The 24,999-nt window shown below is 40.4% G+C and overlaps 1 protein-coding gene across 5 annotated transcripts in view; it reads right to left on the minus strand.

The window, feature by feature from the left end:
* Nucleotides 1-24,999, minus strand: part of clip1a (CAP-GLY domain containing linker protein 1a) — a 231,074-nt gene that overhangs the window by 115,147 nt on the left and 90,928 nt on the right. For 4 of the 5 annotated variants that reach the window (XM_068055040.1, XM_068055039.1, XM_068055041.1 and 1 more), the window contains 4 exons: nt 23,695-23,798; nt 20,166-20,226; nt 12,457-12,561; nt 722-1,666 (listed from right to left, as the gene is read on the minus strand). In XM_068055040.1, coding sequence (XP_067911141.1) covers nt 722-1,666; nt 12,457-12,561; nt 20,166-20,226; nt 23,695-23,798 — 1,215 coding nt within the window. The remainder of the gene's footprint in view (nt 1-721; nt 1,667-12,456; nt 12,562-20,165; nt 20,227-23,694; nt 23,799-24,999) is intronic. The other variant, XM_068055042.1, reaches the window with a different exon arrangement.

Raw genomic sequence — 24,999 nt, forward strand, 5'->3', positions numbered from 1 at the left:
ACATAAGACCATTTTTAGTGAATATAAAAAGACTTTGTGGACCATCAATGATGCCATACTATTCCTACACTATACTTATTCTGGACAAATAGGCTTCAATTATGCACTAGAAATGATTCTGACTCTCAATTTCAATGCCAACTATACTTGTTACGCATGATAACCAGGGCCTGTAGAAACATGCGGATATTATTTTGATCCCTGAAAACATTTGCAAATTCATCGTTTTATTCTTTTCCCCAAGAAATTCCTCAATTTAACAGCCATAAATAAAAATGGAACAAATTTAACCCTGTGCAATTTTATGCCCAATCATAGTCAGAGACTAATGTGTCAAAAATGTATATTCTCAGACAAAATGAGCATCACATTCACTCACAGAAAAAAAAATCTGGACTCCTTTAAAATTATGGATTTGTGTTGCAAAAATTGCAAGGGTTTTTGGAGTGATTTTGAATCAAAAGTTCATGAAGCAAACTAAACAAAAGGCCAGCATTTATAATGTGCTTTTACTTTTAAAGGTAATAAACAATTATAGGTTTTAATTATAAGAAAACATCTTTAAAATTTCAGATAAAGAATTCTAAAATTTTAACCAAAAATTACCACAGATTTCTATTATCCTGAATTATAATTAAACAATTTAAATAAACCAAAACAAAACTTGAAAAAGGGGGAAAAAATGGAAGTAAAATAAAATTATGGTAAAATAGATACCAACCTTGCTACCTTCAGAAAGTTTTAAAGCTTCATTGGTTTTCATTTGTGACTCAACTACCATAAGCTTCTCTTTAAGTCTTTCGATTTCCTCTTTACCTTGTGACTCAACTCCTTGCAGCAATTCATATCCCATCACTTTCTCTTCAGCTGCTGTCACTTTAGCTGTTAGGGCTTCTACAATTTGTGCCTGTTCATTGCACTTATCCTGCACCACTTGCAGTTCCTTTACCTTCAGTTGACTCTCCTGTAGCTTTGCCAAGGTCTCTTCCATTTCTACCAGGTGTTGATTTGTAGCAGATTCCAGTTGAGACTTCAGAATTTCTGTATCTTTTTCCTTCTCTGCAGTGACTGCTAATAGCCGAGATTTTAGTTCTTCAGTCTCTTTTAGGTAAACAGACTTTTCAAAATCTTGCTTAATTTTAATGTTCTCAAGTTCCATTTGATGCTCTGCTTTAAGCTTTTCAAAGGCACTCCTCAGCTCCAGAAGCTCTGTAGTTTGGGCACCTGCTCCTTTACTGAAAGAAAACTTGAGTTCTTCCATGGCTTGCTGATGAGTTTCGATTGCAGACTCCAGCTTACATTTCCATAGCTTAATAACCTCCGAGTTTTCAACATTGGCTTGATCCAATTTGGACTTAAGAGTCTCATTCTCCTTGGATATTTTTTCACTGGCAGCTTGCAATTGTTGAACTACCTTTTGGTGGGCTGTTTCCGAGGTTTCAAGTTTTTCTTTCAATATAGTAAGTTCATTTTGATATTCTTTGCTCATTGTTGCAAGCTTATCTCGCATACAGTTGATTTCATCCAAAAGCGGTGACGTACTGTCGGCACCACTTGAACCTTCAGTGCTCATGAGTCTATGTCGAAGCTCTGAGACCTCCTTCGTGCGTGACAGAAGATCCCTTTCAAGCTCCATAATCCGAGACTTCTCAGATACTGTAGCCACCTATAGTGCATTTCCCCCCGAAGGAAACACAAATATAACAAAGTGAAATATACTGACATACATTTTCATATTTCTTTACAATACATTTAGTTTTTGTAATCAGATCATATTATTCCCATACCCAATATCTCTAAGCAAACTATTACAATACTATCATACAGTGGCCTGACTGACAATTTAAAGGCTCAATCAGACCAACTGCATATTAGTTATAACATATATAGCTCTTTCAGTTTTGATGTAGAATATACATTAATAAGATTGTAGTTCCTCCAGCGACTATAAGGGTAAGGAATTGTAGCATTATGCTCAGCCATACTGACCAAAGTATCAGACTCAATTCTTTGTCTGTGATACTAGATATCAGCAGGGATAGTGGTGAAGATACATCAATTCAACATAATATGCCTGAATTAGAGAGTGAAAAGTCAACCTGGGCCCTCAATCTTTATCTCTGTGCAGTGAAATGTGCATGTGGTGTGCTAAGAGGATTTGGTTTGGCTGTGATACCTTTTAACCTTGAATAGGTTGCTGACCCTCATTATCTAGACACACACATGAATAATGGGATACCCAGGCAAGGGGACCAGAGGGCTGCCACAGCCCATGGAATTGTATACTGGCACATACACCATTCCCAGGAAAAGGGGGATGGTTGAGGGAGGGGGGAGGAGGAAAGTGCATTCAATTTCTTCAGATTTAAAATACAGAGCCAATTGCATGAAAAATGCTTCAAATAGTAAACGAAAGTCACATATTAAAGAATCCAAAGAAATGTAATAGCTGGACTGTTTGCTGCACCATATGACAAGAAATAAAAAAATTGTTCCCAGTCTTTGCTGAATTAGTTGATCTTAGCAGCAGCGATGAGCAGGCAAAAATTGACCTAGTTCCTCTGGGCTGGGAAGGGGGTTAATAGAAAAAAAAAATCAGCAGCCAAAGTTACTGCTCAGATCGTTGTCCAGTTACTCCTGCTGGAAAGCTGAAATATGTGGACATCTGATCACTAAAGAATCAGGCTTGGCTGTGATGCTTTCCATGGTATAATAGTTTGGCATCGCTATCCAAGAGCATGAATGACAAATGGTCACTTGGACAAAGGGGAAGTGTACCCTAATCTGTGCTTTCAAAAGAGATGGAGAAAATAAAAGTAAATTTTGATACATTATGCCTTTGCCATTGTTGTGTAAAATTCCATCAAATATAATTCCCATTATGAGCAACTGTTCATGGTAATTATAGGTGGATCCAAGGGGTTTCACGTAAAAAACAGAAACTCCTGAATATGGTATAAACAAATTGATATGTTGTCTGAATTCATGACAATGACAGACCTAGTCAACCACAATCTTTTCAATGTTATTATAGTTACAAACATATGGAAAGAGAAAAGCTACTTGGTACATTCAAACTGTTTGTGCACTCACCAGGTATAGCCTGCTCTATTGAGCCTATTTCTCTTAAGATGCTGAAAATTTTCCCCTCACCTCCCACCACCAAAGGTAAATCAAGCTAAACCCCACAATAATCTATTATAATCTTTAACCTTGCTCCAAATCAGACATTCACCCACCTTTTAAAGTGTTCATTGACATAATGTCAACTGCTTTGTATGAAATTCAATTTCAAATGCGCAACAAACTTATTTGAGGCTTGTTACTTTTATACTCTTCAAGTCTACATTTGCAGTTTAAATTACAAAAATCTGATTGCATTTACATTATTCATTTCTTTTAGCATTGCAAAAATTTGGACAATGTGTCCATTCTATCCTCTTTTCTCTTATGAGAAGTTTATTGAGGATCTCTTCGCAGCTTGGAGCCTGAAGTCCCATAATAATTCCATTACTATTTTCTAAACCAACTGGTCAGTGTTGAATACTGTAGACTTTAAATGTTATAATGTTCGGTATATCATTCTCTTTAAACTGCAGATCCACAACCATTCAAAAGAAAGTGGCAGAATCAGTCACATTGTAATCCAATATATCAAACATTTTCATGCACAATCAGGAGTTTCCATCTTGAACAGAATCCATGGCAACAATGCAGCTTTAATAAAATTAAAAATTGAAGGTTAGGGAGAAATCCTAGTTAATTATTTTAAAATATTAATTACACAGACTCTCTATTAATAGTGAATGCTATTCCAAAGACAAGGAAAACGTTTTAATTCATTTTCTATTTGTCACGTAATACCAAACTATTTATGTAGTAGCATTTTTAATGTTACTGCACTGTGGACAACAGTCCACATTGTCATTATCAAGCTTGAGCTCAAAATTAATTACGTGCCTGACTTTGCATGAATTTTTAAAGCAATTTTTAAAAACTTGCCCTTTGTCAAAATATTTCTTAAAACTTTGGCTACATGGTACACTGATGATGTCAAAAAGCCATTTGAGAATTGGATTGTCAACCACAGTATCCAGAAGGGTAACTGCACAGCCAATTCCTAGATTTTCTTTGAAAAAGTAAGACTAACTGTAGGTGTATGTACTTTCATGTTTTTTTTCTTTACTTTCAAAGAAAATAATATTGGATAGCTCTTCTATGGACCCAACATGACATTTATCAAAAAGGCAAAACAGCGTGGTTCAATGTGGCTTGTGGGTTCCTGTCGTCAGCCATGTTGCTGTGCAAAAACACAAAGCAAAGAGCAGGTATTCCTATGTGAGAACAGAAACGAAAATAGAAAGAAAAATCATCAGCTGGTAACCCCCACCAGCCAGCTCAAAGCAACAACAGCTTGCATTTATATAGTGATCTTAAGGTAGTAAAGCATCCCAAGGCGCTTCACAGGAGTGCAATCAGACAAAAATTGACAAGGCAAAGGAGAAATTAGGACAGCCGACCAAAAGCTTTGTCAATGAGGTAGGTTTTAAAGAAGCTTCTTAAAGGAGGAGGGGGAAGTGGAGAGGCCGTAGGTTTAGGGACAGAATTCCAGTGCGTTGGGCCTGGACAACTGAAGGCACAGCCACCAATGGGCAAAGTGAGCAGGGAATGCACAAGGCCAGAATTGGAAGAAGGCAGAAGTTTTTTTAATTTATTCATAGGATTTGGACGTCGCTGGCAAGGCCAGCATTTATTGACCCTCCCTAATTGCCCTCGAGAAGGTGGTGGCGAGCCACCTTCTTGAACCCTTGCAGTCTGTGTGTGTAGGTACTCCCAGTGCTGTTGGGTAGGGAGTTCCAGAATTTTGACCTAATGACAGCGCAAGAATGGCAATATATTTCCAAGACACTGGAAGGGAACTCGCAGGTAGTGGTTTTCCCATTCATCTGCTGCCCTTGTCGTTCTAGGTGGTAGAGTGAGGGGGTTTGGGAGTTGACATAGGCAAGTTTCTGCAGTGCAGTTTGTAGATGATGCACCAAGTAGCTGCTATGCGCTGGTTGTGCAGGGAGTGCCAATCAAACTGGTTGCTTTGTCCTGGATGGTGTTGAGCTTCTTGGAGTGGCACTCATCCAGGCAAATGGAGAGTATTCCATCACACTCCTGGCTTGTGCCTTGTAAATGGTGGACAGGTTTTGGTGAGTCAGGAGGTGAGTCACTCAACACAGAATACCCAAACTCTGACCTGCTCTTATAGCCACAGTATTTATGAAGTTGGCCCGGTTAAGTTTCCGGTTAATGGTGATCCCCAGGATGTTGACTGTGGAGGGTTCAGCAATGGTAATGTCATTGAATGTCAAGGGGAGATGGTTAGACTCTCTCTTGTTGGAGATGGTCATTGCCTGGCACTTGTGTGGCACAAATATTACTTGCCATTTATCATCCTAAGCCTGGATGTTGTCCAGGTATTCCTGCATGCGGGCATTGTCTGCTTCAGGACCTGAGGAGTTGAAAATGGAACACTGTGCAATCATCAGCGAGCATTCCCACTTCTGACCTTATGATGGAGGCAAGGTCAATGAAGCAGCTGAATATGGTTGACCCAAGCAGACTGCCCTGAGGAACTCCCTCAGTGATGTCCTGGGCTGAGATGATTGGCATCCAACAACCAGAACCATCTTCCTTTTTGCTAGGTACGACTTCAAACAGTGGAGAGTATTCTGATTGCCACCGACTTCAATTTTACTAGGGCTCCCTGATGCCACACTTGGGTCGAATGCTGCCTTAATGTCAAGATTAGTCACTCTCACCTGGCACTTGACTCTTTTGTCTATGTTTGGACTAAGGCTGTAATGAGGTCTGGAGCCAAGTAGTCATAGAACATAGAACAGTACAACACAGTACAGGCCCTTCGGCCCACGATGTTGTGCCGAACCTTTAACCTACTCTAGGATCAAACTACCTACATACCCTTCATACTACTATCATCCATGTACCGATCCAAGAGTGGCTGAAATGTCCCTAATGTATCTGCTTCTACTACCACCGCTGGCAGTGCATTCCACGCACCCACCTCTCTGTGTGTAAAGAACCTACCTCTGACATCTCCCCGAAACCTTCCTCCAATCACCTTAAAATTATGCCCCCTGGTGATAGCCCTTTCCACCCTGGGAAAAAGTCTCTGGCTATCCACTCTATCTATGCCTCTCATCATCTTGTACCCCTCTATCAAGTCACCTCTCATCCTTCTTCGCTCCAATGAGAAAAGCCCTAGCTCCCTCAATCTTTCTTCGTAAGACATGCCCTCCAGTCCAGGCAGCATCCTGGTAAATCTCCTCTGCACCCTCTCTAAAGCTTCCACATCCTTCCGATAATGAGGCGACCAGAACTGAACACAATATTCCAAGTGTGGTCTAACCAGGGCTTTATAGAGCTGCAGCATAACCTCGCGGCTCTTAAACTCAATCTCCCTGTTAATGAAAGCCAACACACCATACGCTTTCTTAACAACCCTATCAACTTGGGTGGCAACTTTGAGCGATCTATGGACATGGACCCCAAGATCCCTCTGTTCCTCCACACTACCAAGAATCCTGTCTTTAAGCCTGTATTCTGCATTCAAATTCGACCTTCCAAAATGAATCACTTCACACTTTTCCAGGTTGAACTCCATCTGCCACTTCTCAGCCCAGCTCTGCATCCTGTCAATGTCCCGTTGCAACCTACAACAGCCTTCCACACTATCCACAACTCCAGCAACCTTCGTGTCATCGGCAAACTTGCTAACCCAGCCTTCCACTTCCTCATCCAAGTCATTTATAAAAATCACAAAGAGCAGAGGTCCCAGAACAGATCCCTGCGGAACACCACTGGTCACCGAGCTCCATGCTGAATACTTTCCATCTACTACCACCCTCTGACTTCTATGGGCCAGCCAATTCTGTATCCAGACAGCCAACTTTCCCTGTATCCCATGCCTCCTTACTTTCTGAATGAGCCTACCATGAGGAACCTTATCAAACGCCTTGCTAAAATCCATATACACCACATCCATTGCTCTTTGTTCATCAACGTGTTTTGTTAGATCTTCAAAGAATTCAATAAGGCTTGTGAGGCATGACCTGCCCCCCACAAAGCCATGCTAACTCTCTCTAATCAAACTATGCTTTTCGAAATAACCATAAATCCTGTCTCTCAGAATCCTCTCCAATAATTTGCCCACTACCGACATAAGACTGACTGGTCTATAATTCCCAGGGTTATCCCTATTCCCTTTCTTGAACAAGGGAATAACATTTGCCACCCTCCAATCATCTGGTACTACTCCAGTGGACAGTGAGGACGCAAAGATCATCGCCAAAGGCGCAGCAATCTCTTCCCTCACTTTCCGTAATATACTTGGGTGTATCCCGTCTGGCCCCGGGGACTTATCTGTCCTCATGTCTTTCAAAATTACCAGCACATCCTCCCTCTTAACATCAACCTGTTTGAGCATATCAGCCTGTTTCACGCTGTCCTCACAAACGACAAGGTCCCTCTCACTAGTGAATACTGAAGCAAAGTATTCATTTAGGACCTCCCCTACCTCCTCCGACTCCAGGCACAAGTTCCCTCCACTATCCCTGATCGGCCCTACCCTCACTCTGGCCATCCTCTTGTTCCTCAAATAAGTGTAGAATGCCTTGGGATTTACGTTAATCCTACCCAAGACTTTTTCATGTCCCCTTCTAGCTCTCCTAAATCCATTCTTCAGTCCCTTCCTGGCTACCTTGTAACCCTCTAGAGCCCTGTCTGATCCTTGCTTCCTCAACCTTAAGTAAGCTTCCTTCTTCCTCTTGACTAGCTGTTCCACATTTCTTGTCATTCAAGGTTCCTTCACCCTACCATCCCTTCCTTGCCTCATCGGGACAAACCTATCCAGCAGTCGCTGCAAGTGCTCCCTAAACAACCTCCACATTTCTGTCGTGCATTTCCCTGAGAACATCTATTACCAATTTATGCTCCCCAGTTCCTGCCTAATAGCATTGTAATTTCCCCTCCCCCAATTAAATATTTTCCCATCCCGTCTGCTCCTGTCCCTCTCCATGACTATGGTAAAGGTCAGGGAGTTGTGATCACTATCACCGAAATGCTCTCCCACCGATAGATCTGCCACCTGGCCTGGTTCGTTGCCAAGCACCAAATCCAACATAGCCTCCCCTCTAGTCGGCCTACCTACATATTGAGTCAGGAAACCTTCCTGGACACATCTGACAAAAACTGCTCCATCCAAACTATTTGCACTAAGGAGGTTCCAATCAATATTAGGGAAGTTGACAACAACCCTGTTACTTCTGCACCTTTCCAAAATCTGCCTCCCAATCTGTTCCTCCATGTCTCTGTTGCTATTGGGGGGTCTATAGAAAACTCCCAACAAAGTGACTGCTCCTTTCCTGTTTCTGACTTCCACCCATAATGACTCAGTAGACAAACCCTCCTCGACGACCTCCTTTTCTGCAGCTGTGATACTATCCCTGATTAGCAATGCCACTCCCCCACCTCTTTTACCTCCCTCCCTATTCCTTTTGAAACATCTAAACCCCAGAACATCCAACATCCATTCCTGCCCGTGATATCCAGGTCTCCGTAATGGCCACAACATTGTAGCTCCAAGTACTGCTCCATGCTCTAAGTTCATCACCCTTATTCCTGACACTTCTTGCATTAAAATAGACACACTTCAACCCATCATACTGGCTGCAACTTTGCCCTGTCAACTGTCTAACCTTCCTCACAGACTCTCTGCACTCTGTATCTGCTTGTTCAACAGCTACCCCATCCACTGATCCATAGCTCCGGTTCCCATCCCCCTGCCAAACTAGTTTAAACCCTTCCGAAGAGCGCTAGCAAACCTCCCGCCCAGGATATTGGTGCCCCTCCAGTTCAGATGCAACCCATCCTTCTTGTACAGGTCCCACCTTCCCCAGAAGGTATCCCAATGATCCACATATCTGAAGCCCTCCCTCCTACACCAGCTCTGTAGCCATGTAGTCCTAGCAGAACCCAAACTGAGTTTCAGTAAACAGGTTATTGGTGAGTAAATGCTGCTTGATAACACTGTGAACGACACCTTCCATCACTTTGCTGATGATTAAGAGTAGACTAATAGGGCAGTCATAGGCTGGATTGGATTTGTCCTACTTTTGGTCAACAGGACATACCTGGGTAATTTTCCACTTTGTTGGGTAGATGTCAGTGTTGCAGCTGTATTGGAACAGCTTGGCTAGAGACACAGCTAGGTCTGAAGCACAAGTCTCCAGCACTACTGCCGGATGTTGTTAGGGCCCATAGTCCTTGCTGTATCCAGTGCACTCTGCCTTTTCTTGATATCACATAGAGTAAATTGAATTGACTGAAGACTCACTTCTGTGACAATGGGGACCACAGGAAGAGGCAGAGAGGGATCATCAACTTAGTACTTCTGGGTGAAGATGGTTACAAATGCTTCAGTTTTGTCTTTTACATTCACGTGCTGGGCTCTGCCAGCATTGAGGATGGGGATGTCCATTGAGCCCCCCCTCCTCCTCTTAGTTGTTTCATTGTTCATCACCATTCATACTGGATGGGGCAGGACCGCAGAGCTTTTATCTTATCCTTTGGTTGGAGAATCACTTTGCACTGTCTATAGTATGCTGCTTCTGCTGTTCAGTATGCATGTAATCCTCTGTTGTAGTTTCACCAGGTTTGCACCTAATTTTTGGATATGCCTGGTGCTGCTCCTGGCATGCTTTCTTACATTCCTCATTGCACCAGGGTGTTTCCCTTGGCTTGATGGTAATGGTAGATTAAGAGATATGCCAAGCCATGAGGTTACAGAATGTAATTCTGCTGCTGCTGATGGCTCACAGTACCTCATGGATACCCAGTTTGGAGCTGACTTATCTATTCGAAATTTATCCCATGTGGCACAATGATAGGGCGTTCTCAGTCTTAAGACAGGATTTTGTTTCCACAAGAACTACGTGTTGGTCACTTCTACCGACGCTGTCATGGACATATGCATCTGAAACTGGTACATTAGTGAGGACAGGGTCAAGTAGATTTTTCAGTCATGGTGGTTCTCTCACCACCTGCTGCAGACCAAGTCTGGTAGCTATGTCCTTCAGGACACTGCCAGCTTGGTCAATTGCGGTGTTACCGAGCCACTCTTGGTGATGGACATTGAAGTCCACCAACCAGAGTACATTCTGTACCCTTGCCATTTCCAAGTAATGTTCAACATGGAGGAGTACTGGGTCACCAGCTTAGGGAGGGTGGTAGATGGTAATCAGCAGGTGGTTTCCTTGCCCATGTTTGATCTGATGCCATAAGACTTCATGGGGTATGGAGTCAATATTGATGACTCCCAGGGCCACTCCCTTCTGACTGTATATCATTGTGCCGTCACAATGCAGTGTTACCGAGCCACTCTTGGTAATAGACCTGCCAGTGGGACAGGACATACCCAAGGATGTTGATGAAAAAATCTAGAATGTTGGCTAAGAAATATGATTCTCTGAAAACAAATATGTCAGGTTGTTGTTTGACGAATCCATGGGATAGCTCTCTTAATTTTGGCACAAACTGTTAGTGAGGAGGACTTTGCAGGGTCGAATGGGCTGGGTATCCCTTTTTTGTGTCCAAATCCGGTGCCTAGTCAATGGAGGGCAGTCCATCTGGTTTTATTCTTATTATAGTTTTCTGTAGTGGCTTGATAGAATTGAGTGGCTTGCTAGGCGATTTCAGACAGCAGTTAAGGGTCAGCCACATTGCTATGAATCTGGAGTCACATATAGGCCTAACTGGGTAAGGTTGGCAGATTTCCTTACCTAAAAGGACATTAGTGAACCAGATGGGATTTTACAACAGTCTGGTAGTTTGAAGGTCACCATTACTGATAATAGCTTTTTATTATAGAAATAATTAATTCACTATTAAAATTCCCCAGCTGCGTGGTGGGATTTGAGCTCATGTTCTTGAAGTGTTGAAGGGCTGAAGGAGGTTACATAGACTGGGAGAACTGAGGCAATGGAGGGATTTGAACACAAGGATGAAAATTTTATATCTGAGGCACTGATGTATTGGAAGCAAATGTAGGTCAATGAGCACAGGGGTGATGGTTAAATGGGACGGTGCAAGTTAAAATATGGGTAGCAGAGTTTCAGATTAGCTTATCTTCATGGAGGATGGCCAGGAGGACATTGAATCTGGTGGTACCGAAAATATGGATGAAGGTTTCAGTGGCAGATCGACTGAGGCAGGGGCAGAGAGGAGAATTTTATGGAAGTGGAAGTATGCAGTCTTGGTAATGGACAAAATATGAGATTGGAATTCAGCTTAGGGTCAAGAAGGATGCCAAGGTTGCAAACTTTCTGGATCTGCCTGAGGCAATAGCCTGGGATAGGGTTCGAATCAGTGGCTAGGGAACAGAGTTTGTGGTGGGAATCTGCAGAATAATTGGAATTAGGGTACCCAGCCTTTTCTGCTGCAGCTTTTGCATGATGTGGCAAGACTAGTAAAACTGGTGAGGACATAACTAAGAAGAAAACAGCAGATTACTTAAAAAAAACTCAAGTGTAACGATGCATCTCCAGATCAATCAGGTCTGAATACAGAGCAACCATGCTCCCATGCTCATTAATGCAAGGAAGCATGTGCACCCTGCAATCCCTCGACTGTTGTAACTGGGTCATATCTTTTGTGAAATAGATTTCCCCTAGGACCTATGGGGAATAGATTTCTCTGAAAATGAAACTGGTCCTTCAAAAAGAATGGAGCTTGTGAAGTGATATATAATACTAAAAATATTTACCTGAACATCATTGTCTTTAAGACAAGTTTTATTTCTAATTTAATCAAAAGCACAATATTTTCTGGATGCAACCAACCATGCAGATGACGTAGTTGCACACTAACACATTGCACACTGTGGTAGAATATGGGTTTACATCCAACTAGACCCCACAACAGTGACTTCTATTTTCAGCTAGATCTCCAAGAAGATGCTGTGCAGAGACATTTTTCTGAACAAGTGTGGGGAAAACTGAAAGACAAGTTCATGTGGGCATCTCCCACACATTCCCATCAGCTGGTTATACAGCACCATTAGATGAAGTCTAGGAGCAGACTGCCTGCTGGCCCACTCAGTCAAGGCAGGGTGCATGGAATAAGACCCAAATTAATAAGATACCAGCAACGTCGTTTCTTAAAATTAATTGCTTGGTTATTCAACACTTTGGGATGTGATGATGCCAAAATTTAATTCTAAAATACACCTGAAACTACTAAAAACAAAAAATAAATTTTCTTCAGTGCATTAGCAGACTTTTTTTGCGAGGGTCAACCATTACTATAATAAAGTTAATCATAGTGACTTATAACCAGTTTTGGGTACATGCTGATAAACTGAATGGAGTTCATCAAAACAGTGAAATCCATTACCCTAGTGTCTTCTAACTCCCTCTGGAGTTTTTCAGCTTTGGTCTTTTCAAAGAGCAGGCTCTGTTCAAGCTCCTTAATGCGGGCATGCTCCAGTTTGGTCTGCGTCTGTTAGTAAAAAGGGAGAGGAAGAGAACACACCAGTGCCACCATCACATGCCAGCACGACAGGAGGGAGCCACATGCAGGCTTATCCACCAGCACCTTCTGCCTTTTGTAACAGTTAGGAAAGCAAAAGGTAAACTGGACACAGAAACAGGATGGAAGAAAACAAACGTTTAATGGAAAATGGTATCAAAAGTATGCACAGGAAAGGAGAAATGGGGAATTAAAGGGAAATAGTTTTAAAAAGGCAGATTCAAGTTTCATGCAGTCAGTGTACAGTTTTTATTTAATATCAGCATAGTTCAAATCAGAACAGTTAATACTTAAATTTTAGTTTAATACTGTAAACCCCTTTGTTGCTTTTATGTATCTGAAACATAATTGGTTTAACTAAACAGAAACAGGATTTGAAATTACTGCCAAAGGTAAATGTAGAGTAAAGCAAGAAATCCTTTACCACCATTTTCCTTGATACTTTTTACATCAATTAATCTTTTTGCAAGTTAAATTATAAGCTAACCTAATTCAAAGCATATTTTTACTGTATTTTTTCAGGTTGCACAAAGAAGAGTTTTCAAAGCACTTGGGTTTGGAATTGTTCATTCATGCATATAAATGAGAAAATTTAAACTATTTGATCCACATGCCTCCCTGTGAAATCTATATAAAATCAAATTAGCGTTTTTCAATCGTGAGCAATGGGGGTGGGTTGGGGGTGGCTGAGCATGTGTTTGCGTCTGGATGATCTTGCGAAGAACTTCAATTTATAAAATCTTTAACAGCTTAGATTTCACACATGCTCTCAGGTTGCTTCTCAAAGGCACACTTCAGAGTTCAAAGGGCAACAACAATACAAAGATACAAAAACTACTTTGTTGCTCAACTTATTCTATACACATATCCTACGTGAGGTATGAGTATTTCATAATGACGATTTGATAGCTCAGAATAACTTGCTGAGTTCCTGAAACAAGTATATTTTCCAAGAGAATTCAATCTCCTAAATACTGTTTTGGCAGCACAACATTGACACAAGTGAATTGCGACAGCTTTTCCTGGTCAGTACCAAGGTGCTAACCAAGGGTTTAACCTTTAGTTTGGTGAGGCTTTCTTGATGCCCTGCCATGGGAACGTTACAAAGATAATTAACTCATTGGATAATGCTGAAGCATTTAAATAAAGTCATACTGAATTTGAAAAAGAATCCAGAACACTATTCATACACTAGAATAGCAGGATAGGCAATATTACAGCTGACCAACAGAACTATGTGAATTACGACTAGAACCATAAGCATCTGCCTCAGATGGGTTTTGAGAATAAGCAAGTCAAAATCAGTAGCGGGAAGGCTTTGAGGCACTCTGTGATTTACCTTCTTCGGAATGATGCATGGTCTCAGTCCAAACCATTGCACTGAGTAACAAGGCAGTAACAGATCAAAGATCTCCATCCAATCTCAAATTCTAAGAATCTCTACATTATATAATGTAAATAATATTTTAGCAAATGCAAAATGGGTTCTGAGCAATTTCTTTGGGGCAGCTAATCTCCCTGTGGTTTGGTATGCAAATAAGAATAGCCTGAAATTGACACAGAATTGCATAGGGGAGTGAAGGGTTGAAAAAATCCACAACCCTTGAGTATACAAGTGATATTTTAAAGCGGGTTTTGGCTCATTAATGTGAATTGTTTACAAGTACTGTGCACAAGCTTATCAGTATTCTCATTCCAGCAGGCTTGGTTGGAGCAGGGGGAACTCTCACCCATTGTGCCTGTGTTGCTTTAATCCATTAAAAAAAATGAATCAGGAAACAAGTCAGGCAGTCTTTTAGCCTTTGAGTCCTATTTTGGTTTACTATTTTGAGTAATTAAGGATACCTTTTTAATCTTCTTTTGTATCTATTTAATATTAAAGAACAAACAATAACCTGCATTTATATGGAAAGAGTAGGATATAGCCCAAGGGACTAGTTTTCAATTCCCTTTTCGCTGTATCACTATAAGGACTAGCAGAATGCATGCTCCAAGCTGTTTAAAATACTGCAGCGAACTAAAGGACTCAGAACATCTATTATTTTGAAATGGATACTATAAAGGTAAATGAAATGTTGTGATCTAGCTAAATCTGCTGGTGGTTGTTCTTGCGTCTGTTTGATATTGTTGTTTAATAAGCTTGATTCACCTGTCAGCACGGTGTTGATTAAAGATTGGTGTGTGGTCAGAAATGTATTACCAGTGCAGGTTTCATTAAGAGCTCAGTGCTCACCCTGCGATCCAATGTCCGAGTACAGCACACAATAAGTTAAATTTCAGTTCACAGAGTGAAGGGGTTTGTCCACATAAGCAAACTTTTGCATTGGACTCGAAAAAAGTAACTGAATTGAACCCAAATTGTAAGAAAAGTCACCAGCTGGAAAAGCTGGGATCAGCAAGAACAAAGAATCTTAATCCATACAAGTACAATGCACCACATGAACAGCAGTGCTGAAGAAGAAGCTGGCTGCCTTGCTAAATGAACAAATTAGGCCATTAACACTGATGTACATAAAATCCTTTTGGCACGAAAGGAGAAAAAATTTTGTTCAGCCATTAAAAGGTCCAAGCTGGTCCCTTGTAATAATTCCTATACACCTGCAAATAACCAAAGCAGGGATACAAGATAAAGAAAACCAAACCAATTCCTCTGGACCCGACGTCACATACCAAATCAGAGGGGGACTGGAAAGAAAATTCACAGAAAATGAATTAAAGGACCAGATTTTGACCTAGCAATCTTTGTGGCATTTCCCGGCGTTAATTTGAATCTCTAAGTGTCATCAAGCAGGGTAAGCAGCTAATCACATTGAAGAATTTTCACAAATAGCCCGCCAGGAAGTAAAATGCACTGATTATTCTTCACATTTCATAAATTTCAGAGAGAGCAAAATAAAGATTGGGACAGACACATTAGAAGCTGAAATATCAAATCAGCTTCAAAAAATTATATTAAAAACTATGGAATTATCAGAATGGAGAAATTTGACATTCCACAAATATAAAATTAGTTTTCCAGGGCCAGAAAGTTTGTTCAGCAGTATTTATGACTCAGCACACCACTACAAACCCAGTTACACCTAATTAACAGGCATAACTTTTCGGGAATTTTTAACATCAACGTTACAGGGTAAATTGAGAAGTTTGCGACAGTGTAGTGATTTCTAAAGATTGCCGTCTGCAGGGACTTTAGCAACGCACCCTGTAGAGGAACAGCCACTGATGGCAACTTCTAGATTTCCTTGCTTAACTAAAGTTTCCTGTCAGTTTCACAAGGTAATGACAGCAAGCCCTGACAGTTTTGCCATCACTACAACCAAAACCTCTGCCAGCACCATCTTCATTGCTGGGGTAAATAAAAGGATAGCAGATTTCCTTTTCAATCTACCTTGTAATTTCCTCTTACAAGAGAACACATGATGGCCTGGCATTTCTCCAACCATACTTGTCAACTTGGGAGTAAAGTCCAGCGAGTAGCTGTAGAGTTGAGGCTCATGATGCAGCCAAAGCAGTGCAGATTAAAAAGAAAAATATTTTCTCTCCCCACCTGCCAAACTTTTCTATATTTAACAAAGGATGAGTGGCAGGCTCATAAACCAAGAAAAAAAATGTTGACCACTGACCTGTGTATAGAGCAGCCAGTACCAACCACGCACTTGAGTCTTATAAGAGGCTTGGAGCACTTCTAAAGTTTCCTCATGAATAGATGAATCAAAACCCAAGTGTTTGTGTAAAACTCAAACTGAAGAAATATCCCATCGATGTATAATTTTTTTGGTGCCTACAAAACTTAAGTAAATAGCTATGTGTCTTTTTAAAATAAGGTAAAGAATAGGTTGCCCTCATGAAGTGATGCTTAAGTGGCATGTAGTTTTTAAGTAATGTGGCAGTCAAATAATGACAGCAAAACTGATGATAATCCTATAATTGATTAGGGGTTTACAGTATAATCACTCATTACAAATATTGATTTTCATTCTGCAGCTGTGAAAGCAACATGCATATCAGTATGTCAATGCTGAGTAAACAGTCACTACAGTTAGTTCTGCAATTTGTTTCAAAGTAGTATTTTGGATTGCTCTGATTAGAAACTATTTTGAACATTGGATGTCTTCACATGTGCCACACCATATACCATTCTCTCTATTAATCTAATACTCTTTCAGAAAACAGAATCATTTATTACATTTATAGTTTAAAAAATAACACATACATTTAGCACAATTCTATACTAAAGTCCCTACAATCCTGTTGTATAAAGATGGCCGCTATGTGACACTTTGGTGCTAATACTATCAATTTGGTGAGAAACGACTTACTATGCCATCAAATCCGTTTTGTTTTATTCCACATTTCAATGTATTTTTCAAGTTTAAAGAAACAAATCTAGTTCACTTTCTTGATAATTTTATTCCCTACTTCCATGTAATAATTCAATTCTCAATAGAGTCTGGACACAGAAGCTCACTTCAGTACCTCACTTGATGTGCATTATTCATGCATGAATCTCGCCAGTGAGTCTCAGCCAGTAATTTGACCATGAAAGGCATTCCAGCCGAGTACCGTCATGTCTATCTTCACCCAACATCTACATTTGCCTACATTCAGCAGGGTTACTGGGCAGAGATCAGGAGTGGGAATTGGCCAATTCTCCCCTTCCAAAAGGCCAATTGTGGCACACCTGTACTCCAGCTGAGATCAGCTAAATCTGTACAGTTCATGGAGTGAACCAGGAATCTTCCTGCTTGGTATGGCTCAGCTATTTGTTGCGTAAATTCACTGAGTCATTGGGGAAAACAAAGTATATCTTTCTGAATGATATACAACAGAGATATGCAAGCATCAGTTATGCTACATTGGAATTTGAACTAATCAAGCCATTGGTTTACCGGAGTTCTATATTTAGATTAGCAACCAATTAATTGTGCTCTCCTACAAGCTGTGAATTACAACTACTCTTAGCTTTGGCCAGTATTTTTAGGCAACAATATCACTTTGTATATTAATGCTCTGAAACAAACTTCATGTTTCGGCACATTGAGTAGAGGATCATTCAATCTTTATATATCACTATACTCTACATTTAATCAACACTGCTTTTGAAGACATCCAAAGTTTCCGGATAAAACTGGCAGGACTTGGTCCAAAGAGTTTCTTAAACGTGCTTCTAAAGTTCCTCATTTTGCCCATTTCTGTTTCTCAGGCTAATTCGAAGATATTTAATTCATTTGCACATGAAATTTATTAAAACTAATCTGCAAACATTCAGCAGTTTTTTTCTACAAAAATATTTAAGCACATCACAAAATAAAATGTTTCTGTATAAAATTTATGCTTTTTGTAATGGTTTTAAATGTTATATTCCTACTAATTGAGCCTTTTTCAATGACTAGAATTTAGACTGTGTGTGTAGAAATCATAATTTCCATTTATAGGCTATTCAAAACTGATATTTAAATCCTCCCTTGCAATTAAGATTTTTTATTTTTTTATTATTTAGAGATACAGCACTGAAACAGGCCCTTCTGCCCACCGTGTCTGTGCCGATCACCAACCACCCATTTATACTAATCCGACATTAATCCCATATTCCTACCACATCCCCACCTTCCCTCAATTCCCCTACCTATACTAGGGGCAATTTATAATGGCCAATTTACCTATCAACCTGCAAGTCTTTGGCTGTGGGAGGAAACCGGAGCACCCGGCGAAAACCCAAGCGGTCACAGGGAGCACTTGCAAACTCCACACAGGCAGTACCCAGAATCGAACCTGGGTCGCTGGAGCTGTGAGGCTGCAGTGCTCACAGTGCCCACTGAGCCATCGATTTAGATTTTGAAATACTGTAATTCCATATCGATGAAAACACATGTGGACTGCTATAATCTTGCAACGTGATGCTATGTTCCTAGCTTGAAGTTAATTTTTTAAGCATTACACTAAAAGCAAGCAATGTATTTTTTAAAGTTATTTGCTATCTCATTACAGAACTATAAGAAGGGTGTGAGTTATGAGTGAAAATTAAATAAACTTGACCGTTATTAAGAAAAGAAGGTGGTTAAAGGCAGACTTCATAGCAGTATTTAAATTATATTCTATTCTTATATTTTATTATATGCTTCATTCCTCTTTTTTCTCTCTACTCATCTATCTATTCCACAGCTAATCTTTTTGCCTTAAATCCAAAATAATGGTTCTAGGGTATCACAATCCTCCAGCGACCTTTGACTTTTCTAAGACAAGTGACATAATAGCATTTCAATAAATAGGGAGATGTTTTGTAGTGGTTGTGAAGCAAAAGCTTCTTTTAAAAAAGTTTTTTTAATATATCATGTATAAATGCTAAAATGTATATACAACTAGCAAAATGTTGGTTCAAACTTTTGCACAGCTCCTTTTGTACCATGGAATTTCCACTTTATTTTAAATCTGCTATAAAAATGCATGGAAATGAATAAAGGCCATTTGACCCCCAAGCCTTTGCTTTCACAAACCATAAACAATCTATCTTATTATAGACTTGTATCCATTTAAATCTTTTGAGAGCAAGAAACTTTATGAAATGCTTTAAAATCCAAGTAAACCAGATCCAACGGATAGCTCCTCTCAGTAAGCGGTCATTTCTTCAAAGAATTCAAGAAGAGATAAAGAAGTGAGACCGACTGCTTCAAAATCTTTGCTGCCGATTCTTGATTGATTCTGAGTCTTGAAATGTTTGCTCCTATATAATGCATTCAAGCACTGTCCTCACTGTAGGTGTCAAACTAATTGGTCTACAGGTTATATCTCAATCTCTTTTTGAATACTATTTGCTATACTCAACTCAAGCTTGAGTGCTCTTCCAGTATTTATAATGATCACAAAGATAATTTCTCAAAGTCTTTCCGATTTCCTCCTTCATTTTCTTGATATAGTTAACATTTCCAGAGATTTAAAAGAAAGTGAAAAAGAACCCCATACATCCAGCACCAATAAGATTGAAAATGAAGTCTAACCCAACAAGGACACCCCATTAAAAGAACTTTATTAAAGTAAATTAATTCTGATTCAATGAACCAAAAGCTGCCAGTTTTATAAGTATAGTTCATATATTTATGGGATTTCCAAATATTTGAATATTCAAGTTGAATGTAAAGAAATTATTATATAGAACTTGTTAAACATATACAGAACAAAACTTTGTCCTCAATGGAATACTTGCTTCACCAAAAAGTTAATCACTTAAAATGGCACTTTTTGGAGAGAGCATAAGGTTATAAACTATTAATTAATTAACACTTTTCTGCCACCACTGCAGCCATCTAGCCACAAACGCCATGCCAAATAACCCAATCATCCAATAGCAATTAATCTGAAATGTTCAGATATTTAATCAGCAGTTATCAGCTACTAGTATAAACTGTTCACAACCTCTCATCCCTTTTTTAGCAACAGGTGTTGGTAACATTCACCATCACTGCTCTTTGGATATTTAAGCACAAGTTTTTTTTTTACATGTGAAGTTCCCATTAGCTTCTGAACCACTGTGTCATGGTAGTTTGTTCAGGATCTTTGCAAATTATTAGTTTGTTTACCTCTAAATCACCTTTGGTAATGGACTCTTCCTCTACACGGAACTGAAGGTCTTCCACTTTCCTATTGATAAAGACAAAGGTAATTCCTGAAAGAGCCAATCAAGAGTCAATTTATTAGGGAGAAAGAATACATTATCCCGAGGTTTTGAATGTTCGTATTAGGAAGAAAGGAAGATAGGAAGGAAACTATGCTCAGGAAACAAGTCAAAGAACAAAGATAATTACAGCACAGGAACAGGCCCTTCGGCCCTCCAAGCCTGCGCCGATCCAGATCCTCTCTCTAAACATGTCGCCTATTTTCTAAGGGTCTGTATCTCTTTTCTTCCTGCCCATTCATGTATCTGTCTAGATACATCTTAAAAGACGCCATCATGCCCGCATCTACCACCTCCGCTGGCAACGCGTTCCAGGCACCCACCACCCTCTGCGTAAAGAACTTTCCACGCATATCCCCCCTAAACCTTTCCCCTTTCACTTTGAACTCGTGTCCTCTAGTAATTGAATCCCCCACTCTGGGAAAAAGCCTCTTGCTATCCACCCTGTCTATACCTCTCATGATTTTGTACACCTCAATCAGGTCCCCCCTCAACCTCCGTCTTTCTAATGAAAATAATCCTAATCTACTCAACCTCTCTTCATAGCTAGCGCCCTCCATACCAGGCAACATCCTGGTGAACCTCCTCTGCACCCTCTCCAAAGCATCCACATCCTTTTGGTAATGTGGCGACCAGAACTGCACGCAGTATTCCAAATGTGGCCGAACCAAAGTCCTATACAACTGTAACATGACCTGCCAACTCTTGTACTCAATACCCCGTCCGATGAAGGAAAGCATGCCGTATGCCTTCTTGACCACTCTATTTACCTGCGTTGCCACCTTCAGGGAACAGTGGACCTGAACACCCAAATATCTCTGGACATCAATTTTCCCCAGGACTTTTCCAGTTAATGTATAGTTCACTCTTGAATTGGATCTTCCAAAATGCATCACCTCGCATTTGCCCTGATTGAACTCCATCTGCCATTTCTCTGCCCAACTCTCCAATCTATCTATATTCTGCTGTATTCTCTGACAGTCCCCTTCACTATCTGCTACTCCACCAATCTTAGTGTCGTCTGCAAACTTGCTAATCAGTCCACCTATACTTTCCTCCAAATCATTAATGTATATCACAAACAGCAGTGGTCCCAGCACGGATCCCTGTGGAACACCACTGGTCACACGTCTCCATTTTGAGAAACTCCCTTCTACTGCTATTCTCTGTCTCCTGTTGCCCAGCCAGTTCTTTATCCATCTAGCTAGTACACCTTGGACCCCATGCGCCTTCACTTTCTCCATCAGCCTGCCATGGGGAACCTTATCAAACGCCTTACTGAAGTCCATGTATATGACATCGACAGCCCTTCCCTCATCAATCAACTTTGTCACTTCCTCAAAGAATTCTATTAAGTTGGTAAGACATGACCTTCCCTGCACAAAACCATGTTGCCTATCACTGATAAGCCCATTTTCTTCCAAATGGGAATAGATCCTATCCCTCAGTATCTTCTCCAGCAGCTTCCCTACCACTGACGTCAGGCTCACCGGTCTATAATTACCTGGATTATCCCTGTTACCCTTCTTAAACAAGGGGACAACATTAGCAATTCTCCAGTCCTCCGGGACCTCACCCGTGTTTAAGGATGCTGCAAAGATATCTGTTAAGGCCCCAGCTAATTCCTCTCTCGCTTCCCTCAGTAACCTGGGATAGATCCCATCCGGACCTGGGGACTTGTCCACCTTAATGCCCTTTAGAATACCCAACACTTCCTCCCTCCTTATGCCGACTTGACCTAGTGTAATCAAACATCTGTTCCTAACCTCAACATCCGTCATGTCCCTCTCCTCGGTGAATACCGATGCAAAGTACTCGTTTAGAATCTCACCCATTTTCTCTGAGTCCAAGCATAACATTCCTCCTTTGTCCTTTAGTGGGTCAATCCTTTCTCTAGTTACCCTCTTTCTCCTTATATATGAATAAAAGGCTTTGGGATTTTCTTTAACCCTGTTTGCTAAAGATATTTCATGACCCCTTTTAGCCCTCTTAATTCCTCATTTCAGATTGGTCCTGCATTCCCGATATTCTTTCAAAGCTTCGTCTTTCATCAGCCGCCTAGACCTTATGTATGCTTCCTTTTTCCTCTTAGCTAGTCTCACAATTTCACCTGTCATCCATGGTTCCCTAATCTTGCCATTTCTATCCCTCATTTTCACAGGAACATGTCTCTCCTGCACGCTAATCAACCTCTCTTTAAAAGCCTCCCACATATCACATGTGGATTTACCTTCAAACAGCTGCTCCCAATCTACATTCCCCAGCTCCTGCCGAATTTTGGTATAGTTGGCCTTCCCCCAATTTAGCACTCTTCCTTTAGGACCACTCTCGTCTTTGTCCATGAGTATTTTAAAGCTTACGGAATTGTGATCACTATTCCCAAAGTAGTCCCCTACTGAAACTTCAACCACCTGGCCGGGCTCATTCCCCAACACCAGGTCCAGTATGGCCCCTTCCCGAGTTGGACTATTTACATACTGCTCTAGAAAACCCTCCTGGATGCTCCTTACAAATTCTGCTCCATCTAGACCTCTAACACTAAGTGAATCCCAGTCAATGTTGGGAAAATTAAAATCTCCTATCACCACCACCCTGTTGCTCCTACATCTTTCCATAATCTGTTTACATATTTGTACCTCTATCTCACGCTCGCTGTTGGGAGGCCTGTAGTACAGCCCCAACATTGTTACCGCACCCTTCCTATTTCTGAGTTCTGTCCATATTGCCTCACTGCTCGAGTCCTCCATAGTGCCCTCCTTCAGCACAGCTGTGATATCCTCTTTGACCAGTAATGCAACTCCTCCACCCCTTTTACCTCCTTCTCTATCCCGCCTGAAGCATCGATATCCTGGGATATTTAGTTGCCAATCATGCCCTTCCCTCAACCAAGTCTCAGTAATAGCAATAACATCATACTCCCAGGTACTAATCCAAGCCCTAAGTTCATCTGTCTTACCTACTACACTTCTTGCATTTAAACAAATGCACCTCAGACCACCAGTCCCTTTATATTCATCATCTGCTCCCTGCCTGCTCTTCCCCTTAGTCACACTGACTTCATTATCTAGTTCCTTACAGGCTTTTGTTACTACCTCCTTACTGTCAACTGACCTCCTCAATTGGTTCCCATCCCCCTGCCACATTAGTTTAAACCCTCCCCAACAGCGTTAGCAAAAGCACCCCCAAGTCTTCTCAGTTCATATATAAAACGCAGATTACAAAATTACAGCTGCAAAATAGTGTCTGTAGTTTCAAGGATAACTGAGTTTTGAGTTGGTTCATATCAAATAAAGCTTCATTTGACCTACAATAACAATGGTGACACCACATAGAAGTTTTTTTTTTACAATCTGCAGTATATTTTTATAATATACATTTACAAAAGAAAGTCACATTCATGATAATACTTTAAAATCCATGTTAGTAACCGGTACCTTTTTTCTTCTTCTAACTGGTTCAGTAGCTCCACCTTCTCTCTATCTGCAGCCTCAACCAGCGCTCGTAACTGGTCCATCTTTGCCTCCATCTCCAATACATTCTGCATGAAAAGAATGAAATTTTAACATTGTGAGAAACTGCATTGTTGGAAGCTCATTAAGTAGCTTATATTTCCCATCAGTAAACTGAGAATTTCCAATGGACATACATCATATTAAAATCACATGCTTTGCATAATGTACATTTATGATATAATGACAAGTAACATATTATAAAACAGACTTATATCCTCGCTATTAACTGGGTTATTTAATGAAAATATATGGAACAACAACTGAATATTGAAGTTGGGTAGCACTTAGAGTCCAGACTATTTGTGCACGATAAATCCTATTATTGCAACCATTGATTTGTATTGATTATTATCCTATATTCATTACAATTGATAAGCAGCCTACTTATCGTAATCCTAGAGCAAGAAAAATTGAGTGGAGGGGGGGGGGCGGTGATAGGAGAGGAGAAGGGGGGTTGGGAGAGGAGAAGGTGACGAGAGAGGAGGAAAGCACAAGTGAGTGCTCTCCCCTCTTGGCTTGGCATCCTTTATATTTATACCCATCAGTGCAGAGCCATGGGATATTCTTTAAGTTAAGGCACTTTTTAAAAAATTTATCACTACGATAGAAATGTCATCAATTATATAATGATAATGTGGCATATTTGTCATGGTTATTGTGTTGACCCTCCGGCTACATACAAGATGCAATAACTGCCTTCTGGAGTTCGTTTTAAGCGATCATACACATCAGTGGTATAGAGACCAAGTTCATACATTCAAACCCAAAACAAATGCAAGACTACATCTTTAATTGTCCTCTTCATATAAAGCTCTTTAAGAACAGTGAATAGGTCCCATATTTCATAAAATGTAACATAAAAGTTACGAGAAAACTTCCAGTCACCATGCAATCGAGCACCTCTTAATCTATGGAGACTTCTACACCACACACTTTGTTACCCCCACCAGGTGCAGAAGGTTGCACAGTGATGAGAAGTATAATTAGGATGGAAGAACTGTGAAAAGGATAATGGAAAAAAATTATTTAAAATTCCATTTAAAAATAAGCAAACCAGACAAGCACAGGAGATCAAGTTTGTGACTAGTTACAGATATAGGAAGCAAAATCTTCACATTTTAAAATAAATCACCCAGAAAACAGATTTTGGCAGCTGAGAGTTTTCGAACGAATGCCAACCTTGAACTATAACATGGTAAAAAAAAAAGTGGATAAATTCCCCTCAAT

Source organism: Heterodontus francisci, chromosome 23, assembly GCF_036365525.1.
Source record: "Heterodontus francisci isolate sHetFra1 chromosome 23, sHetFra1.hap1, whole genome shotgun sequence".
NCBI lineage: Eukaryota > Metazoa > Chordata > Chondrichthyes > Heterodontiformes > Heterodontidae > Heterodontus > Heterodontus francisci.